We start from the raw sequence: 23,470 nt of genomic DNA, 5'->3' as shown, positions 1-23,470 counted from the left end.
ACCTTGGTGTTTTGTAAAAAAATCTACTACCAATCATTAGTGGACCGGAGTTCCACTGTGGTGACCCCTTACCGGGAAAAAGCCGAAAGACAAACAAGTAGCCTGTTCCATGCATCAGCTGCTATGTCACAGAACCAATTAGTACACTTCTCATTCCTGAAGAATCTTCTACATAGATTGTCTGATGATTCTCTACTACTTTTTGATAACCTCAAACATTCCCAAAGGTAGTTGTCTCTAAATGCCCAATGTACCTGAATAAGATCTCCTCTGAGATATCTATAAAAGACACTATACAAGTTCAGATATTTTAGTCATTCACAATAACTTAAAATTTCACATCCATGAATGCCCTTGGTGTATTTCCACTGTACTCTTTCCAGTTTACTCATGCTTGTTTTCTTGAAAGGTTTCCATATTGTTATTCCATACTTGTTTGAGTCTAATGTAACTAACAAACAATTACTTCATCATTTCTGAATTCCTAGACTTTATAAAACTTTTTTATACAACTTACAGTTCTACAACTATCATTAACCATACTGGTTGATATGATTAGAATCTAACCACATAACCAGGTCCTTAAATGAATCTACAATTTTAATCACTGTGCGCTGTATTAAATATTCACCTTTCAGTTTATGCCTTAAAAGTCTCATATGCTTAGTTTATGATTTATTTATTAGCATATTATTCTCCTGTGCTCAAATGGTCAGTTTAGTCAAGTTCTTTTGCAGACATGCCTTATCTGCAACACATGTATTCAATTTACCCAATTTCAGGCCATCTGCATACAGACTGCAGAAAACCTCAGGTGAGAAAGATAGGTTTGAAAGATACAATCTAAACAAGTAAGACCCTATGTCAGAGCACTATGGGACACCCTGACTGTAACCAAGAACATCTCCTGTCCAATTGCTGTATGATATTTGCCACGTCCTATTTGTAAGCCATGCAGCTATCTATCTTATCAAGAGTAAATCAATACCTAGTTCTTCTAATTTATTGATCAGTGTTTTTTGTATGACTCTGTCAAATGCTGAACTTAAATCTATAAAAATTACATCACAGCACAATTTTTCATTCATAGCTGTTATTATATTGGATCTATTTTCAACATATGCATGCTGATATATGGTTTCAAGTACCAATTCCGACAATAACTTATCCAATATTACTTTCTCCAGTACTTTTCCACAACACGAAAGTAGACGTTAAGAGTCTATATGACTCTGGGTTTATCCTTCTCCCCTTTCCCTTAAAGACAGGTTTAATAAGAACATATTTCAAATCTTGAGGAATTTCCCCAAATTAATATGACCTAGTAAATAACAGATATAATGGCACTGTAAGTTCTTGCTGAAGTGTTCTCATGTCTTTATTATTAATAATGTCTCCTTCCTGTGCTTTATTTGGATTCATTTTGCATAGTTCTTTTTCAATATATTCTAGTTTGATTCCAGTATCTGAGGTTACCTGGATGTCACTAGAACAACTTATCACCCCTTTGTGGAGCCAAACTGTTTTGCATAAGATTTTGTAAATATATCTATAATGTGCTGTGTCTGAGAATACATTTTAGAATCTACATACAGTTTATCAGTTTATATGTCTTTACTCCATCCACATCTTATGTATCTGTAAAATGGTTTCCTATTATGCTCAAAATTTTTATATACATTTTCTTCAAATATTCTTGATCTTGTCTCACACAATGCTTAATTTGTTTGTCCAGCCTGTTTATTTTTAGTTTTCAAAGATGTAGTTCGACCTCTTTTCCATTTCTTATATTTTTGTCTCTCACCTTAATCAGTTATCTTGTTTTTATGGAAATATGCCTAGATCTTGACGCTCTTTCTTTTTTTTTAATTTTTTTTGTATTCAATTTCTCTTTCAAAACTTTCCACATTCCTTCTGCAGTTTTTCCACTGAACCCATCACTCCAACTAATTTTACATAGTGCCCGATTTTCCATATAATCCATAAGTAACCTTCTGTGCATTCATTTAGTTTTCAGTTTGGCAGAATTATCTAGCAACAAATTAACCTTTATGACCGCATGATTACTGCAGAACAACGGTGGGAAAACTTCATATGAAGTAACAGTAATTTCTCTAGAAACACAAACACTGTGTAGTACGTTCTGCTCCCTGGTAGTTTTTTTTTTTTTTTTTTTTTACAATCTGAAGCAATTGTTTCTGAACACACATTGTGAATGGTTTTCTTACTAATGCTGTTGAAGCAATATTATTCTAGTCTGTTTCTGGCAAATTTATTTTATGCAAGAAATGCATGACTTCCTCTAAGTAATCAGCACTTACTTGACTTTGGTGGTCTATACACTCCAACAAAAGTTATATGTTCCAGAGTTGTCTTTACTGTCACAGTTATACAATCTAAAGTATTGGTTTTGTGATGTCCCCTCTCTGGGCCAGTAATCAAGAAGCCTGAATCCTCACCACTGACACCGGAGAGGGATGTTCACTTGGAACAAAAATAGATACACACTGTATTTCCTGATGCAGTTCTCTGCAACAAGCACAATTGCCCTTAAAAGCACACAGGAAACATACTCACTCCAGGGCCTGGGTTTCTCTCTCTGTTTCCCTTCAGGTCCACAATAAGACTCCCTACTGCCACAGCTATAGAGTTGAGTCCTCAACTGAGTGTCCAAGCTAAGCCCTATAGCACCCTCTCTGTGAAACCAGTGCTTCGTGTCCCTACTCCAAGCAGCTGACACCACACATTCTTTCTGATTTGATTTTCACACATACATACACAAACATTCACACACACACACACACACAGACACACCCACACACACACACACACACACACACACACACACACACACCTGGAAAAGGCTGTCACAGATTTACTAGCTATGCTCCCTTCTGCCAAGACTATAAGGTAGTTACTGCCACCAGACACTCCAAAGCCAGCTACTCTAAGGGTCTTACTACATGGGTACCCAATTATACTGAGTGAAATTCATATTAATACAAATGTTAGTTTTTGACCAATGCAGTAAGGCTTTCAGGAGTGGCCACAGACTCATCATTCAATAGATATGAGTACTCTCAAATGCTAAAATATTCTCTAAAGGACCACCCACAATGAAAAGTTTAAATATATTTAATAATAAATAATAAAAGAACATGAGAATATGGAATAACTATTTGCAATAAACACCAGGCTTTCAATCACAGGAAATGTTACAATAACACAGATGAACAGATTCACACAGATACAGAAACACATTATTTAACTAATCTCACTATATTATCCTGGCTGATCTAAAGAATTACTATTCTCTGGTCACTTACTAGAGCAAGGCAAGATGAAAGTAGGTGACGGTTCCTTCTTTGTCAGGTTCCAAAAACAGAATGCTATGAGACTTCAGTCTCATCTAGTATTAAAATATCATTACAGAGCTGGTTTACAGAATGACAACACACACATCTGGACATATGACTTCTGGTTCCCATACTACCCACTTTGCTAGAAAGTGCCAGGATGTAGCACATATGTGTCAATAATACACAAACATAGAGCTTTCTTAAGATCTGTTTCAGCTTCTGGAAGTCATAAAACAATTTCAAACTTCTACCCTCCCAGTGTAGCAATTAGTTCACTGCTGAAGACAATACAGAAGGCTTCCTAGTACTTGTTTTCCCACACATTTAGTCTCTGTTTGCAATCAGAACTGTAAGATACAATCTTTATAGCGTAAATTAAGCAATTTAATTTCTTACTATTTTTAAAAGTCAGATAGACTGAGATTAACCTCTTCTGTTCCAGTATCCCATTTACAAAAGTCAAGACCTACTGTTAGTAAATTTTTAACACAGGCAGCTTTACAAATACATTCTTCAACACAAACATTTATATAAATCAGTTTGATATTCAAATGACATATACTTCTTTACAAAATTTCAGCTAGCTGTGCTGACAAATGTTACACATCCATTGCTTTACTTCTTCTGGCATAGCTGTCAGTACCACACATTGTCGCAGCTGTTATCATTGAACATGCAATAATCACAAGTTTCATAACTATCTTTAATCCCTATCATGACACCTTCACCCAATTTAATGTTAGAGTGTCTGTTACAGTAAAAACATGCATACCTTGACAGACCTGGTTTCCAGTCATTGCTCTTTAACCATGTTTCACAAACAATAATAAAACCAATCTTGGGGGAACGCAGTAACTTTTTCCAATAAAAAACGTTTAGTATTTACAACCATCATAGATGCATCAAATGTTGCTATCTGTAAACTGTTAAATTTTCGACCTTGCAAAAATCCTGCCTTATGTTTGTCAAATATTGCAAAATATCTGCGGCAAAAAATATCTTCACTGATCTTGACAAATGCATTCCATCCTGTCTGAACATGAGTGCCCAGAATTAGGCTAGGATGCTTTACACGTTTCTATTTTGGGTCTACTTTATATTGACAAAAGATCTAAAAGCTGAAAGCTCACATGAGCGGAAATTCAGCAACTCGATATTTATTTTTTGGATCGCAGTACAGTGAAGATTGAAATATTTGCCCTTTCCTCACTGTAGTGCAATTTTGGAATATATATTTATCTGGGGGAGGGGGATGCAGCCCCCCACGATAGCGATTTTGAGCTGCTGAATTTACACTCGTGAGCATTTGAAATTTTGATCTTTCGTCTAGCATAGCCCCTCCATTTCTTTACACATTTCCATTTTTCAAAGCAGGACATTTTTTTATGTAGGCATCACCCCAAAAAATCTTTTCATTCATGGTGACCTGACTCTCCTTTCTATATGTGATTTGCGAAAAATATGTCCTAACACCAGTACAAACTATACCATCTAAGAAGATTGTAAGTTCCCTACTAGCAGTCAGAGAGTCCTTGTGAATGAGATCACTTGTACTTCCTTACATTAAGGCATTCTAAGGCCTGCCTCACATCCTCTGTTTTTGCTCCTGACAAGCATAACATTATTTGATGTTCATTATCTTCTCTGAAATGTAAGTACCAGTTCCTCTGATAATTGAATCTCCAATTACAAAAATATGTTTTTTACAAGATCCGAAGAATCTTCAACTTCTAATTCAGTAATATCTGCTCTATTATTTGTTACAGAGGAATGACCTTCATCACCATTAGTCTTATTAGTCCCGCTGTCTTCTTTGTGTATTACATTTGCATGCATACAATTCTCATTCAGCTGGTTTTGTAGCTCCACAGCTTGAGCCATGTTGTCAGTGTATGTCTTTCCCCTCTCTTTTCTTATAGTAATGTTACTTAATCTTTCCACGCTCACTTTTGATTTCTTCCCTTTCTCCTGTCCCTTGCCTCTTTTTCCTAGCTGCTCTTTTGGAAGAATGCTGCCTTCTTCCGTAGACTGAAGGTTTTCTGGTAGAAAAATGTTATCATTCCCTGTAATCTGCGTGCTACATAACAAATCAGTGTCTTTTTAGTATGCATTCTCGTTACTTTACAGACATTTATCAGTTTCTTTTTCTTCCTTGCTATTTGCCGTGAACGTCTTTTTTTGTATTTCCTTCTAAACATTCTGAATACTTAGATTGCTGAATACTTGTATCCAGAATTCCAGAGTTGTCAGGGTCATCATCTTGTTTCATAGGGATTCAGTGATCTTTACAGACAACAGACACATCCTTTCCTAAATGTGTTCTATTTGCTCTTTGCTTAACATTATTTATCTCATCAGTCTAGCCATTAATACATTTAACAACAGTTCTCCAAGCTGTGCCAATTGCACAACTGCAATCACCATCAGTAAGGCTAGACTTACTACCAATAATGGTAAGCAAATCATCTAACTTTTGACATGAGGAGCACAGATCACCAGTGTTATCGGGTGTTACCTTTATATATATATACACAGCCTTTATTACACTGTACAAGATAGTTGTGCTTTAGCAAATCATCAATGGCATATTCATTGAACGATCCAAAAAAATATTAAAGAAAAGAATAATCAAAATCAGTTCGTCAGGCTAATGGGATGGTAGTTCCCGGGGTCCGTGGTGGCTCCCCCTTTGTGGAGTGGGATAACCGTTGCTGTGCGCCATTCAGTGGGCACAAAGCCTGAGGTGAGGCTATGATTGAACATGGTACTTAGGTGGGGTGCCAGTTCGTTCTGTAGTTTGTGTAGAACGCAACCTGGGATGTTGTCAGGTCCCATGGATGCTGTGTTCTTGGCTTTGGAGAGTGTGGTTTTTACCTGTACAGCCATGATTACAGGAAATTGGTATTCTTCCAGTATAGAGAAGGGCCCTTTAGGGGGTGAGAGGGGGGTAAAGTTAGCACTGAACCTATCTGTCAGGATGTTGGCAATATCAGTTGGTTCTGTATATTTGGTGCCATTGTGCTATAACTCAGTGCAGATCTGAGTGTTGCCATTGAGATTCTTGACATCCCATATTTCTGTAAGCCCATTTACTAACAATATAAGAGCATGGAGTTGTATTATATACGTAAATTCAGTCCTGGACAATGAAATAAGTTACCGAAGTTTCTCTTTTAATGTTCCTATAAAATAATGACCATTGGGCCTCACCTTGCCCATAAAAGCTACAGACTACAATAAAGAAATATGCTGCCTTTTTCTTCTTCTTATCTCTTACTACCATTGCTAAATGCCTGTCCTGTCCATTGATCAGCCATTACATTGTTTTTGACTTCACAACTTCTTGGCAAAGCTATTCAGTACATCCACAGTCTAACTCCTTATTGAAAGTTATTTTTCTTTTCATTAATTCTGAGCCAGCCCTTGATCTTCAAAATGTCCTTTGTCTTTTTAAAGATGCTGCCCTCTTAGATAGTCACTTCATTATTCAATCACTCCTGCTGGCAGAAAAGCATTTGATATTACAAACATGCACACATACACACGCGCATGCGCACAACAATCACATACACACACACACACACACACACACACACACACACACACACACACACACATGCACACGCACACACACATGCACGCACACACACACACACACACACACACACACACACACACACACACACACACACACACACACACACACACACACACACACACACACACACTGTCAGAAAGGCAATTACGCATGCAACATTATGAGCTTCAGTTAACAGGCTAAAACTCATCTTTTTAACCACACCACACTGGACCAGCATACCTTTATATGTGATAGACAGCTTCAGCAAAACTACAAAGAGGGTAGTTTCTCTCACAACTCATGCCCAGGGCACCAATATCCCAAGTGCATATTGTACTTATCCTTAGTACTGCATGCTTATAATTATTCCAGATTATTACATTACATTTATTTTAGTATTTTAACTTGGTTCTGTCCAATATATTAAAAAAAATATATATCCCATACATCTAACACTGGAACTCTTTCTCTTCGCTCTGACCCCAAAGATGACAGCAGAACAGATTAGACAAGGCAGACCTATATTACATAAACATAATTATATTATAAATTTTATAAATACCCCTTACTGATTTAAAAACATATACTTCCTATCATCATGGACAATGTTTGTACTTTCTATCTTTTTCTAAAACTATCCTCCTTACAACACATTAATTCATATGCCTTAATGTAATTCCTATCTATGATTATTCTTACTTTGTTTCTCTGTAACTTGGACACCCCAAATATTAGGTATCAAGGCACATCCCTGACACAAGTCTGCCTCCTTACTCTATCATCAAAGTACCTTTTTCTTGGAGCAGCTCCTATCACTACTCTCACACCATTTTGTATCATCACAGTAGTAAGCAGTGGAAATAAAAATGTTACCTTTACCCCAAATTTATATTTTCTTCAAATCTTAGTATTTATCTCAACTGCAGAGTTAACTAATACATTGGACTAAAGAAGCCTGAACTTCCCTTGGTTCTCCTATAAGAAAAGAAAGAATTACCACATCAGGTTAGACCAGAAGATGAAGGAGGCTTTGTTTGTCAGCTCTTAAATGCAATTCCCTACCCAGAACAGTTGCTAGCTTATCCAGATACATTAACCTAACTTATACCTCATTATATAAGTAAGTCACTTCTTATCTGAAAACAAGAAGAGTAAAGGATCTGTTGCCAGTTACAGGGAAAAAAACATTGTTTTCGTCTTTTTATCCCTATTCCCAGCTGTGATATTCCTACATCTGCTTCGTATAGTTACCAAAAACATATCAATACTAGACAACCACAATACATCATTCTTCTCTTAATCCAATATAGTTGCACACATTCCCTACTTAGTTACATATCCAACACACCCAGGGCCATATTTACAGATTTAAACATTTAGCAGCCCTGTAGCCATTAATAATATGTAGAACACAGCTGCTAAGACACACCATACACTGTAAGCAATCCATAAAAACTATTATCCTGAAAACTCTTAATGGTACAGCATTGTTACCTTCTTGGCATTGTTTATCATGGAAACTATTCATAAAACCTTTTATATCCCCGTAAACATTCTTTATAATTACTTATAGTAATTACTAGAGATGGCTGACAGCTGAAGTCGTATCTGTTATGACTAACCACATCTTTCTTCTTTCTCAAAGCAAATCAGACCATGCTCGGTATAAATGGGTGCATTCATTTCCTCTTTTCACCGAATCTTGTTCTACTAAATGTTCCAATTCCATTCAGTTTCTCAGGGTGATTGTGCAAAACCAAACAGACAAAAATACAGAACGTTATCTGAATTTTCAATAACTTCAGTTTGTGAAACATAAATCAAAATGCGTTAACTGAAAAACATCAACTCAAATGCATTTTTACATGGGGCAGAGTCCTCCATACATCCCCAAGCAAGAGCTCACTGCACTCCCTACTCATTACAGTTAAGGCTGAGATTGCTGCATGTATGGGGAAAAGGACACAACTCATATACAGTATGTAATGGCCATGGAATACAAACAGTTAAAGGATACAATCCAAATACAGTATGTAATGGCCATGGAATACAAACAGTTAAAGGATACAATCCAAATACAGTATGTAATGGCCATGGAATACAAACCGTTAAAGGACACAACCCATATACAGTATGTAATGGCCATGGACTACAAACCGTTAAAGGACACAACTCATATACAGTATGTAATGGCCATGGACTACAAACCGTTAAAGGACACAACTCATATACAGTATGTAATGGCCATGGACTACAAACATTTAAAGGACACAACCCATATACAGTATGTAATGGCCATGGAATACAAACCGTTAAAGGATACAATCCAAATACAGTATGTAATGGCCATGGAATACAGACCGTTAAAGGATACAATCCATATACAGTATATAATGGCCATGGAATACAAACCGTTAAAGGACACAACCCATATACAGTATGTAATGGCCATGGAATACAAACCGTTAAAGGACACAACCCATATACAGTATGTAATGGCCATGGAATACAAACCGTTAAAGGATACAATCCATATACAGTATGTAATGGCCATGGAATACAAACCATTGCGCCATTCCACAACTGGCGTTTGATAAAAACATGCATAACTATCTCTTAAATTATTGTAAAACTATTGTTGTAAATTATCACTTGGGATACAAGAAAACCATAACATAAAACTGGAAGATGGCTCTGTATTGTCAATAATATATGTACTACTGAACTTCCAAATGTACATGATAGACACTCCCTAAAAACAAATGCCAAAATAAACACACACACATACACACACACACACACACACACACACACACACACACACACACACACACACACACACACACGTGTGTGTGTGTATTTCTGTTTAAATGCATTTGAGTCTGTCTATCTGTCTATCTTTCTTTCTTTCCTTCTGCACCTATGTGTGTGTCTGTGGGAATTAGATACTTACATAATTTATATTTTAGATGTAAAATAATTCCTCCAACAACTACACATGCTACAGCAACTTTAATAATAAAAATATAAAAAATGTATATACTATTAAAAAATCAAAACAATTTAACAAATAGCCATAAGGTAAGTGCCATAATGCCTCTATGGTGGGCATTATCAGGAAAATAACAGATTTTCCAGGGGTGGTGAGGCCCTCTGCCTGTGAAGTCAGGCCTCAGAACAGCCCTGGACAGTTCATTATTTCCAGTGATAACATCCACCATTAGGCATTATTGCTCTCTTATTTTTTCACTAAAAATATGTTCCACAGCTATCACTCAGCTCTTACCCTATTTGGCATACTAATGAACCAATGGGAGTTAACAATTTAGCAGCAACAACAGCCAGGCAGAGTGAGTAAAGAAGCAAACAAACCAGAGTTACACAAACCACACTGCATAAGAGTACCTGCTTTACAATTACAATCTGTGGTAGGGCTAGAAAGCTGATACATAACAGCAGTCACTGGGTGTCACTGAAAACATAGCTTGCAATCTTACTAGAACCCACATTTTCTGAAACAAAGGGAAGGAATAACATCTTGGAAAAAAATCTGATCTAAACATAAAAACAAACAGAAAAAACTGCAAGCTGTTATACTTCTATACAGGACATGAATAAAACTAAAACAAACTTGGACCTACAGTGCAATAACTGCACACTTCAAGAAACCGTTATAATCATCTGCAGCCCAAAGAGCAGAAGATATAATAAGCAAAATAAGAATTCACTTAATTAAAAATTTAGATAAATTGTTCCTGGACACCATATATAACAATTCCAAAACTAGTCATGTGACAGCTAACAAAAGGAAGGAAAGAAGACAAATAAATCTTCCAGCTGCAGCTTTAAAAATTACAAAAATCTTACAGGACTATGTGCATTTTAGCTCAATCACAATCCCTGAAGAAAATACAAATCAGAAAGGAGACAGAACAAATATTAAGGAAAACTAAATTCCACAATAAAGCAATCTTCACTTCTGCGAAAGAACGCACCTCTGTCCAGCCGCATAACTCAGAATGCTGCAGCAGGAACCAGACAAAGGAACATTTCTAAATAAAACGGAGTGTATAGCAGCAAAAAGAAATGCAGTGTCCCCTGTAGAACTCTGCAAAAGAAAACAGACAACAATAAAATAAACCTTATTTAAAAAATCTGTTGTGGAAAACAACAAAGCAAGGCACAGATATGAGCACCAATCTGACAGACTACTGAAATCATGGCAAAAAAGGTAGCAGAAGCTGGGAAGACCTAAGCAATATCTGAAAATGAAAAAAAAAAAGTCCTACATTATGAATAACTAGACATGCTAAATCAGGAATGCAAAAACTGAATGCTTGAAGAGGAGCGTACTTTGTGTACTCCTCTGCATTCCTTAGTAGAAGGACTTGATCAGAGCTACGAAGGGTACAGGTAGGAGTATAAAGGCATACTAGAATGGAGAGGGAGGAATAGGCTGAGGGTTTATTTAGTAAGGAGTGAGTGATTTGAGGCTGGGATAGGAGCAGAATTTGGGGGAAATTCAAGCCAAGTAAGTTGTTTAAGAGCAAGGCAGTGGTGGCTTTTGTCCAGTAGGTTGCAAGCAAATCTAGCTATTTTGTTGTGTGTTTGTTCAAGTTTATGTCTCCATGTTTTAGCCATAGCCAAACAGAATCACAGCTGCCTGCTTAGTGCAGGCAATGCATAATGTATTAGGCAATTAACACCATTATGTGTTATCATTTTGCCAACTATAGTTTCTCATGGTCTATTATATGACCATCCAGGCTTTGTAGTCTCTAAACTGCAAAGTATATTTACTCATATTTTTCATACGCCATTAATGGCTTTACATCCATCTTAGTGTTGAATACTTTCAGCTATTCTTCACTTATAAAATCCATCCTTTCCTGGTTCATCTTCATCAACACTGATTTTAATCAGCTCAAATTCCTGACTTTCTAAAGTTTATTTCTAGCCTGTCTACATCTAAAAAAATCCATTTCAAGTCTATGCAGTTATGCCAACACCCATATGTTGCAACTCAAACTGTGGCTTTATAATCTTTTGTTCACTATAAATTACCTTCTGGACTAATATACCACCTACAGTTTAGTTGAGTTAAACCATTCCTGCAGTCACTATTCAGTTCAAAAATTCTCTCAGAGCAGATAACCAACTGTAGCCTATAGTTAGTACATAACTTCTTACTTTTTTAATACCCAAATAAAACAATGTAGATAATATTTGCTGTCAAATAAACTAAAAAAAACTTATGCAAAAGAAAAGAACTGGACCTGATCTAAAAGCAAGTTTTTCATTTTCAACATTTTTTTTACATAGGAAGTAGCCTGTGTACATCAAACATCTTCCATACTACTTAATTTAACAGTACTTGCATGCCGTTTCACATGACTTACAATGGGAGATATAGTATAGATGTGTCAGATTCCACAACTTTTACTGAAACATCTGAACTACATCTCACGCACAACAGTCAAGAGGGGGGAGAAGCAGTGGGTTTAGTGCACAAATTAAATCTTTAATATGTCTTTAAGCATTAAAGTCATTAACCATGGCACTGGACCAGTGTGTGCAAAACATAAAATAAAATTGTTTAAGAGCTCTGAATTGCAGAGATGTTGTTAGTGATGGTGGTGGTGGGTCATTGGGAATTCAATTACAAAGCTGGAGACTTGGAAGCTATACACTTAGGATCCTAGTTCCTCTCCTAGACAGATAGACACTATCATGCTAATAAAAGCCTGCATTCCTCCATTTGAATCCTCAATCTTCAATGAAGATAAAGCTCTGAGGTCTATGCCATTTGTTTAGTCATTTCTTGAATCATTTTTTCCAAGCGTGTAGGTACTAAGATTTTTCCATTTTCTTCTGCTTGTTTGTTTATGTGGTTTCAGAAAAGACCACACACAATTTTTATGCTGCCCCTCACCTGCCTTTATCCTGCCATGTCTGAGTAAATCGGGTGCATTCTCAACATGGTGGTATAAACCAGAACCACTCACAATAATCTATAAGGGATCTCACCAGTTGTCTCTAAAATGGCAGAACAACTTTCTGCTTATTAACGTTGACACCTCTTCCTGTTCGTGTATTTATACACATTCCACAACTATTGTTGGTATCTTCTCAAATCAAAATGCTAAAGTTTAGGTAATCTGATATGTCCAGATATGTATCCCAGGACATAAAATATCCCAATGCCATGGTGAAATCAGCACTTGTGGAAAAAAAATGAACTAACTATAAAAAATCCAGATAGCTTGGTGAAAAAGTGTTTTTTTTTGAGAGTTTTTCTACAACTACTGTTTATTTTTATAGTTATTGATGGTACTTTTGAGAATTTTTCTACAACTGCTGGATTTTGTTATAGCTAGTAATCGCGTTGTTTTTTTTTTTTTTTTAGAGTTTTTCTATAAAGATATCTGATTTTGTTTAAACTTACTGTTTTTTTCTGAGACACTTTGCATTTTACTTGTTGCTACTGTTTTTCTTCCATATCTGTACCTTCCCATGTAGGTTACACTGTGCTTTTTGCAATGAATCTAAACTACTATGTTACTGATAATTCGATTAATTTTACAAAGTCGCTTTCATCCTTTCTATTGCTTCACTTACATCTTCCCAATTGTGTAACTTTGTCTCATCATTGAAAAAATAAACTGTTTCATCCAGACACTCTGCAAAGGCTCTTAAACTGACTCTGAAAATTGCCAGTATTAACCCCTGTAGTACCCCAGTGGCAATTAAATTACCAGTACCTTTGGTTGTGCTCACTGTAGGGGTTGACTGCACCAGTGTATGCTGTTAGGGGCATGAGTGGCATGTCAGAAGAGTTGCCCATCAGGCATGAGCAGAGAAATGGCTGTAATTTATGCAGCCATGGCTGATATGGGATGCTGTTGTTTCCTTAGATTTATGTACTAATTTGCTTTCAGAGTTGGTATGTGTTAGTAATTGCAACAAGGATACAGTATGAGCTGATTTTTTTTCAGAAAATTAATTTTCTTTTGAAGGAATGTCATAAAAGTCAGATCTAAATGGATTCATTATGTCTTTTTGCCTTTTTAATGTTTGTCATTCCAGCACAACTGATTCCCTCCAAGGCTATGTAATTTTCTCACTAATTTTTTGTGTATGACCATGTCAAACAGCTTCCTGTAACTTAACCAGGTCATATCCAGTGGCCACTTTCTAGTGAGCTAAACTGGTTTCTCCAGCATCTGATATTACTATATTTTTCTAGGGTGGCTTTTCAATTGTAAAGCCGTACTGCCTTGGGTCTTGTGTTCCCGACTTTTAGACCTAAAATTCTTTAATTCAGATGGGATTCCATGACTTTCCCTAAAACTAATGCCAAAGTAACAGACAAGTAATATTGATATACTGTATTATTTACACCTTTTGAAAAGGAAGCATATACTTCCTTGTCTACTCTTCAGAAACCCTATCTCCATCACGTTTTATCAGAAAAGTTAGAGATATTAACTTTTCTCTGCACAATTCTCATAGGTTCTTAGGTTCATAGGTTGGTACTGAGCTATCTGCCCGAAGGCATATATTAGCCCAGCCACGTTGTGCGGTATTCACCACCCCTTTAGTAGTTCTTTAGACCCTTGTACTAGCAGCTAGTACCCTTGGCCCCTATCTAGTAGTGCTGTTGGTGTGATCCCCGGTGTGAACTTTCTGTTACCCATCCACTCATCAAGGTTCCTCTTGAAGAGTGATAGTGAGGGGCTCTGTCTTATGTAGATCGGGACCCTGTTCCATAGTAAGGGAAGTCTCTGCAAAGGGAATCTATCCCTCCAGCATGTTCTATTCATTGTTGTGTTGAGGTTTATATCCCTAGAGCATGTAGCTCGAGTAGATTTGGTTTTGTTAAGATGGAGCATGTTCAACAATTCTGGGTTGGACATGGCTCTGTATGTTAGACACAGATTGCCTCTGAGAAAGTGGTATGCAACAGAGAACAGTCTTAGCTTTTTCTCTGAAGAATTATGTGCTGAATATCAGTAGACCATGTTATCTTGCCATTTTTAGATTTTGGATTTCTTTCAGGGCCCTCTTTTCAGTGAAAGAACAGGGTACACTACTGCTTCACTGGGCATTTCTGTTTAATGGGGTTGATAAATATTCATTAAGCAGTCTTGCCTTTCTACCTTCTTTTTCTGAACCTACACCCCTTTTATTTTACTTTGCTTCACATTTCTTTTCTCTTATTTGTTGTATTATGTACCTATAAAATCATGGCTTCCATACATGTTGCTGTCTTTATGCATGTCTCTCACTGCAGCAGTGTTAATCTACCAAAGTTTATGATGTGGCATGATAGGAACATCAGAATAAACACGTGAGATCTTACAGGGGATATAAAGGTTGTAATCAATAGATCCCTAAGTAGACAGAAAAGAATGACATCAGTTTAGCCAAAACAGATTACACACACACACACACACACACACACACACACACACACACACACACACACACACACGCACACACACGCACACACGCACACACACACACACTCACACACACACACACACACACACACACACACACACACACACACACACACACACACACACACACACACACACACACACTCATATACACACATACACACACACACACACACACACACACACACACACACACACACACACACACACATACACACACACACTCATACACAGATACATAGTAAAAGGCTCATAGAAAGGACTTTTTAGGCCTAGTTATGCTTACGGATGCATTTGTTTTAAGGTAATTAATATAAGAAAAAAATGCATAAAAAATTTATGCGTGATTCACGTTAACCATAAAATGTCAACCTTCACAACACATTAGTAAAAATACAAATTCTAAATCATGAATGCTACAAAATACAGAACTTGTTACTGTACCTTGGTAAAAATACACTTTCCACTACATAGAAATCTTGCATAAGTACATCTCTGTCTGGTTTTGATGTGAGATTTCCTACTGTGTAACCTATTCCCAGCTGGATGGTTCCCTTTATCGCCGAAGACGTTGTCTGAAAACAAGAAAATGAAATTATATTTATTTTTATTTATTACATTTGTTTACCGGTAGTGTCCGACTGGACCAGGGGCCCATTGTCAGTGGAGACCCAGGGAGAAAAGCTTCACAGTATTACAAAAGCAACAATATTTGAAAGAATACAATCCATGCAATAGTAGAGTCAAATGGAAGAACATGCAATCTTAATAGTAGAGTTCAATCTAAAGAGTAATAGAGGAACTACTACAGAAACAAGGAATAGGACAATACAAGTACTGGAATAATTTCTATACTCAGACAAATTGATATCAGAAGAATAGGAGATTTGCTGAGAACTGTAATAGATGTGGGTAAATAATTATCCAGGTGAGTGGCAGGAGCACAGTCAGTGGTTAGTCAGGTGTTCCTTTAGGAGTGATTTGAACTGGTTGTGGTTGGGGGTTTTTGCTACTGACACTGGAAGAGTGTTCCAGAGGTTGGCTATTGTGTGTGAATAGAGGGAGTCGCCATGACCGTTGTGGGAGTTGGAAACCTTGAGTAAAAGTTTGTTAGAGGATCTGAGAGTTCTATGTTTGTTACTGGGTTGGACTAAATAGGAGATTGCTGGGCAGTCATTGGGGTGATGAATTATTTTGTGGGTTAAGGTTAGCTGATTATATTATAACAGATTGGGTAGTTCTAGCCAGTTTAGCTGTGAGAGAGCTGCACAGTGGTGGGATCTGTGTGGGTGATTAGTGGCATATTTAGCAATCTTACTGTAGCACCCTTCAAGGTTGTTGCGGTCTGATTTTCAAAGGTTTGTGAATATAAGCAATCCAAACAGGAGGGTGGATAGCAGGTGTGTGCGAGCAGTGGCTAACTTGACATTGGGAGTTAGGAATGGTTTGGCCCTGTATAGGGTGCCTAGTTTGATGTGGACCTTTTTCATAGTTTGTGCGATATGTATATCAAATTTGAGGTTATGATCTATGGTAATGTCCAAAAGCTTAGTGTGGTGGTTAGTGGGGATTATCTTGGTTCCATTTGTGGCAGTGATTGAGAGAGGAGGTAGGGAAGATTTGGGTTTTCTGTTAGTAAAACTAAGACTTTGGTTTTGTTGGAATTTAAAACGAGCTGGTGCTGTGAGAGGTATGTTTCAATGTCCTGAAAAGATGATTGCATTTTTAGTTGGAGTTCGTAGGGTGAGGAGGCAGTGCAGATAAGGGTAGCATCATCGGCATACTGCACTATAGAAGCTAGTTGAGTTGCAGAACTAAGATTGTTTGCGAATATGATATAGAGAAAAGGACTGAGTATAAACCCTGGTGTATGCTCACAGAGACGGGGAGTAGGGGGAAAGAGAGTTTTCTCATTTTGTGGCCTGTTGTCGATTGGAAAGATAGCTATGGTACCAGGTTAGGGTTGAAGGACTGAGGCCATAGGAGGACAGTTTATTAAGTAGTAGCTAGTGGGATACAGTGTCAAAGGCTTTGGACATATCGAGAAAGATGAAAGAAACAAGCTGGCCTTCATTCATGAGGTGGTGGATGTTGTTAGTGAAAGTTAGGAGGGCGGTGCTGGTGCTATGTTTGGGTCTAAAGCCATGCTGAGTACTGGAAAGGAGGTTATTGTTTAGGAAGTAGTTAATGAGTTGTTTGTGGATACATTTTTCTAGGAATTTTGTAAGGGGGGAAACTGGCTATGGGGTGATAGTTAGTTCTTTGGAGGGACCGCCTTTGTGGAGGGGTATGATATGAGATGTTTTCCAAAGGAGTGGAACATATTGTTCTTTAACAGAGTGATTAATCAAGACTGAAACAGGGTAAGCAACAGATGGGGCAGCAAGTGTTAGGAATTCATTTGGGAGTTTGTCAGCAGCTATGCAGCCTGGTTTAAGTTTAGATAAGATGGTCTTTATATAATTAGTTTGGACGGGTGAGAAGTAGAAGGGGTTGTGTACATTTGGGGCAGGGGTGAGGACAGAGAGTGGTGTGAAGGGTTCGTTGTCCAGTAGGGATGTGATGGCGTTGATGAAGTGGGTGTTGAATTGTGTTGAGATGGGGTCTGAGTTGTTTGTGGTGACTGGGAGTGGGGTCGAGGTATGACCAGGGTTAATGAGCTGGTTGATGGATTGCCAGAATTTCTGGGTGTTGTTTAGGTGTCTCTGTTGACAGGAAAAGAAGTATGCTTGCTTGTCTTTTCTGATTTGTTTCTTTGTTAGGGTTTCTTAGTTGCTGATAAGTTAAGAAGTCAGTTCTGTCTTTGGAAGTATGGTATGCTGACCAGGCTTTATCTCTATGCTTCATTACTAGTTTAGTGTCTTTGGATAGCCACGGGAGTGGCTTAGATTTAGTACACACTTTTCTAGTAGGGGCAAGGGTATTGAGGATTGTACAAAGGTTTTGTTAAAGTACTGGACAGCAGCATCTAGCTGTAGGTGTTTAAGTGGTGTCCAGTCACTTTGTTGGAGTAGGAGGTTAAAGTTAATGGGGGAGAAGTTTTTCTTTGTAATGACATATTTATATATGATGTTGCTTTGTGTATGTACATGCTTTTGTATTGAAAGGTTGGAGAGTGATCACTGAGGGAGTCAGGTAGGCAATCGGCTAGGTAACTTAGGTTAGGTTTGTTAGTTAGGATCCAGTCTAATGTTGACTGCTTGTTGATGTGTTTGTCTGTCTGGGTTGAGCAGGTTATTGTTTGTGTGAAGGTGAAAAGATTTATAAAAGTGGATGGGATATTTGATGTGCAGGTTTGCCAATCCAGACTAAGGTCACCAAGCATAATAGTTTCTTGGGTGAATTTGGCAGCAGCCCATTGAAGTAGATTTTCAATGCTGGGAAGGTTATTGCCAGGTGGAAGATAGGTGGCTATGATAATTATGGATTTGTTTTGGTTGATTTCAAGGCAGGTAGCCAGTATTTCAGGGTTGGGTAGATTGGCGGGAGGGTGCAGGGTAATTGTACAACTTTGAGGGTGTCTTTAAACATAACAGCAACACCACCTCCATGTTTGTTAACTCTGTCTTGTCTTATAATGTTATAACCAGCAGTAATAATCTCCCTGTCTTTAATATTGGGCTTTAGCCAGGTTTCTGTTATTACAGCTATATCTGGTGAGTAGGTAGCTAGGGCAGCGTGGAATTCACTGATTTTATTTATGATGCTACAGAGGTTGAGATTTATAACTAGAAGGTCAGAGTTAGGGTTTTGCGAAAGGGGGGTAGGGATGAGCATGTGTGCTGGATTGGGTATAGGTTGTAGGTCTAGGGGATGGGGAAGATAGTAGACATGGAGAGTTGATGTTATTGGGACCTGGGTTAAGATGGATGTCAGCCTGTAGTTTTATTTGTGCAATGGAGTGTAGTAGGAGAAGTCTAAGTTTGATTGTTAGTTTGTGGCATTTAGTGGGTGGGAAACTAGGTTCATGGGTGTGCAAGAGTTTGAGAGGTGAGAGGAGAGTGGCTGTGTGATTGAAGAGTTGTGGGCTAATGTTACTATACGCATTAGATTGTGAGTGGAGTGTAGACAGTGGAAGTGTTAGTGACAGCAGCAGCCTTAGGTCAGCTGATGGCCTAGGCAAAAGGGCTCCACAGCGCCCCCTACACCACCCAGGTGCCCTCAACCTGGTCTACCTACACCAAATAAATACTGGAAAAGTGCCCCTGCTACAGTGGCACCCTAGGCGGCTGCCTAGCTGGCCTATGCCTAAGGCCGGCCATGGTTGGTGAGTGTATATAATTGTGTTGGTATGAATGGAGGAGGTGGAAGTGTAGGTTAGGTAAAGAAAGTGGAGAAGTAGAGTTTTAGTAAGAATGGAGAAGAGGAAGTACATGGCTTGTGGGTGGGGGGATGTGTATAGAGATGTGAGATGAGAGGGGTGGAGTGGGTAGGTGAGGCTAGTGAGGATTCTGGGAAGGAGGGTGAGGATAGGATGTGGAGTGTAGGGGGTGTGGTTAGGTTAGGTATAAATGTAATGAAAATGGGTGTGTGTGGGAATGGGGGTAGGGTAGGGGAGTGGAGTGAGCCCGAGCGTAGCAAGGGCAAATAGAACAGGTTAGCGTGGGTCTCCGAGAGCTGCTGGTGATAAAAAATGAAACTATCACTTGTGCCAGAAAATGCAACAAGCCTACCAAGGAGTCAGTATGCAGGTATTCTATAAGAACCTGCTGACAAAGGGCTTCTGCAAGTGACTCATTAAACCACTATTAGAAACAAAATTAGGAGAGGGCTGAAGTACCTAAAAGTAGGAGGGAAGAAGAAAAAAACAAAATGGGCAGGGAAAGACCCTAAAACCAAGGGTCCCAAAAGCAGGGGAGTTAGAGCCAATGATAGATAAAGCAGGGACTCAGAGACAGGGGTAGGGACAGACAGCAGTTAGTGGGCCTTAATACATAGGGGATATCGGTGACTGCCATTCAAGGTAGCATGCTTCCTCACAGAAAAATAAAGTGGTCATGAAAATTAACCGTGGTGGTTTAGGCCAACTTTTAAATTGGACACGTATTTAGTTACAATTTAGAGAAGAAGGGATTTCTGTTATTTCTATTCAATAGAGAGTGACATCAGTCTTGCAACAAACCCAAATGAAGTGTAAAAGAGCAGGGTAGATAGCAGAAAGGTTTAGCGAAATGTCTAGGGAGATAAAAACATAGTATTAGCTGCTTAAAACGCCACTGGGGTGAAATTAATATCTGGCAAAACTACCCTACCTTACTTGATAAATATAGCTGTAAATTGTACCAGAACATGGCAACTGTGACAATGTTCAAACACAACAGTTACTATAAGGTTATAAGCTCTTGGAAAGGAACGAGGCACAAGATAGAGGGGTCAAGATGTAATACTAGTTAACAGAGGGGTAAAGGGTTGGGTGTGTGATAGTATGGACAGTGGGCAGGAAAATATATATAAAACATAGCCTAGTAGAAATAGTTATCTGAAATGGCAGTTAGCATTCAAAAACATCAAAAATAGTCAATTTCAGTTCACAACTCTTGTACAAAGCATAAAAGCTCTTTTTTACTACAACCTACACTTTGTGCCAACTGAGGAGGCTAATTTAAACAAGATGTAGCATAATGAGCAACAAGCTGCTTTAGCTGGTGTGTTGAAATGCAGCACAAGCATGTATCCCTAATACTTATGGTCTTACAGGCAAATAAGGTGCATGCAGTCTACCTAGACATACAAACATGCATTGCTTTTGAACTGTTAAATGGCCAGGTCAGTTACATATTTACAAGACTTTATATATGTGAAACTCTAAATGCAGCAACAATTGTAGTGTCAATAACCAAACTTAACAGTGTTTAAAACAGAGCAGGAAATCACAGTTAACAGGTATAAACATCTGAAAACTCAATATCATATTCCAGAATCTGTGCAACAAATGAAATAGCAGATACAATCTTACTTACGATGGGAGCACTCTAGCCTGGGGGACGTGCCACGAGGGAACTGGAATAGAGCTGTGTTGAACTTGACTAGGGTCGTATGTTTTAAAAATGCCACCCACAAAGATTGCAGGCAGATATCACCTTATTCCAGATGTGAGGGAGTGGGGCTAACAGCTTAAACTCATGTTAGCTCAGGTCTCCGAGAGCTGCCGGTGATGAAAAATAAAACTATTGCTTGTGCCAGAAAATGCAACAAGCCCACCAAGGAGTCAGTATGCAGGTATTGCATAAGAACCTGCTGACAAAGGCTTCTACAAGTGACTCATTAAACCGCTATTAAAAACAAAACTAGGAGAGGGCTGAAGTACCTGAAAGTATGAGGGAAGAAGAAAAAAACAAAATGGGAAGGGAAAGACCCTAAAACCAAGGGTCCCAAAAGCGGGGGAGTTAGAGCCAATGATAGATAAAGCAGGGACTAAGAGAATTGCAGTTATAAAACGTTCTTATTTTCCCCTTGGCTTTATCTCATACTGCAATAGAACATTTGACATTACATGATCTTATGTGTTCTACGGGTTTTGCTCAACATGACGTACAAGTAGTTATAGCAAACAATATATCAACTATGGGAAAGAAGTTAGAACCTACTCTAGACAGTGCATATAGCTACTTACTAAGCTGCTTGTAGATACTCGGTGTAGAAAATGCACAAGGATACTTACTAGTGGCAGCATAAGAAGGTCATACAAATACTTCTGAGAGGTTACAATATGGAAGTAGGTTTGTACTGCAGAGTACATCCACAGACAGGTTTTTGAACTGCATATTGAGGTGTACTATAGATAGCATACATGGTACAAATGAGCACTTACTTCAACAGCTCATAAAATGTAGGTGGATATTTACTACAGACATTTTCAAAGTTCTGTAACATAGCATGGTGGTTCCAGCAGGAGACTGCCCAGCAGGTAAGGCAAACAGAGCAGAAATAGTAGAAGTTCACACTATTTCTGGTCATCAAAGACTAAATACAGAAAAATGACATTACTCTGGGCAAATGGGGGGCACTTGGATAGCAAAAGGGCATTATGCACTGTACAAGAGAATATAGAGGACCACAATAATGGGGACTGGTCCCTTTAAACCAGCATGTCTGAGTTTCCAGGTGAGAAAATTAGTGTTAACTTGTTCCTATTAAGGCCAGGTCAGGTTAAACATGGTAGAATTTGCTGAAAAGTCCACAAGAGCCTGAACCACTTGTGCTTTTGTTCCTGCAACTGTTCAAGACTAGACAATCAGCTCTGTGGCAAGAGTCCAGTAAGAGGTCTGTTTTGCTAGTGGAAGTCCTAGTACTGGAGAGCCTGGAGGTCAACTGTATTACACTGGAGGGATTCTGGTAACAGACTGTTTGATTACACCAAAGGAGGTGACAGACTTAAAAAATTGTAATTTGAGTTTCCCTGAACTTTTACTTGTAGGTCTTATAGGGAAGATGTTGCGTAAGAGACTTTTGTTTCTCAAACTCATTTAGAAAGTTTCAGAGAAACTGTCAGCTTTAAAGACAACAGGCACCTGTGCTAGGCTGTTGCTAACATTGCAGCAAAAGAAATGAAGTTTAATTTTACTGTAAGTTTTATTTTGCCATTCCCCAGCTGATTATTTTCCTGGTAATGCAAAGCCTGTTTTGTGTTCTGTAAATAAAAGTTACCACTTCTGGAGAAATTGAGTATGTTCACTGCTTAAGTGAACACATTTGGTGGAGAATTCTAGCAGCGCTACCTCTTTGATTCCACCTGCACTGCAGGTGAGCTTTTTTTCCCTGAAATCAGCAAACACAGTGAATATCTGAACCAAGCAATGACTCTCTAGAGGGTCGTCTTGAGGTGTCGCTGTCCATAAGACCTTAACATGACTACAGCCAAGGTGTTCCTTCAGGCTACAAACACTGAACAGATGGTGCTGGTAACCAAGCCCATGATGTAACTGAGAGCTAAACCCCCACAGAAGCTATTTAGCAGAGCTGAGGACTTGGAGGCCTACCTAGTCACATTTAAAAGGATGGCCTTCTGGAAAGGTTGGGACTGCAGGACCTGGGCCAGAATCCCAGTAGCACATCTCATGGAGGAGCCC

The 23,470-nt window shown here is 38.4% G+C and overlaps 1 protein-coding gene across 13 annotated transcripts in view; it reads right to left on the bottom strand.

The window, feature by feature from the left end:
- The window catches only part of PIP5K1B (phosphatidylinositol-4-phosphate 5-kinase type 1 beta), a 1,685,295-nt gene that overhangs the window by 536,683 nt on the left and 1,125,142 nt on the right, over window positions 1-23,470 (bottom strand). For all 13 annotated transcript variants that reach the window (XM_044064337.1, XM_044064336.1, XM_044064340.1 and 10 more), the window contains one exon: window positions 15,846-15,976. In XM_044064337.1, the coding sequence (XP_043920272.1) occupies window positions 15,846-15,976 (131 nt within the window). The remainder of the gene's footprint in view (window positions 1-15,845; window positions 15,977-23,470) is intronic.

This window comes from Protopterus annectens, chromosome 2.part2 (assembly GCF_019279795.1).
Source record: "Protopterus annectens isolate FY-2018-M chromosome 2.part2, PAN1.0, whole genome shotgun sequence".
NCBI classification, from domain to species: Eukaryota; Metazoa; Chordata; order Ceratodontiformes; family Protopteridae; genus Protopterus; species Protopterus annectens.
The sequence above is the reverse complement of the archived record's forward strand: the minus strand, read 5'-3'. Positions and strand labels throughout refer to the sequence as shown.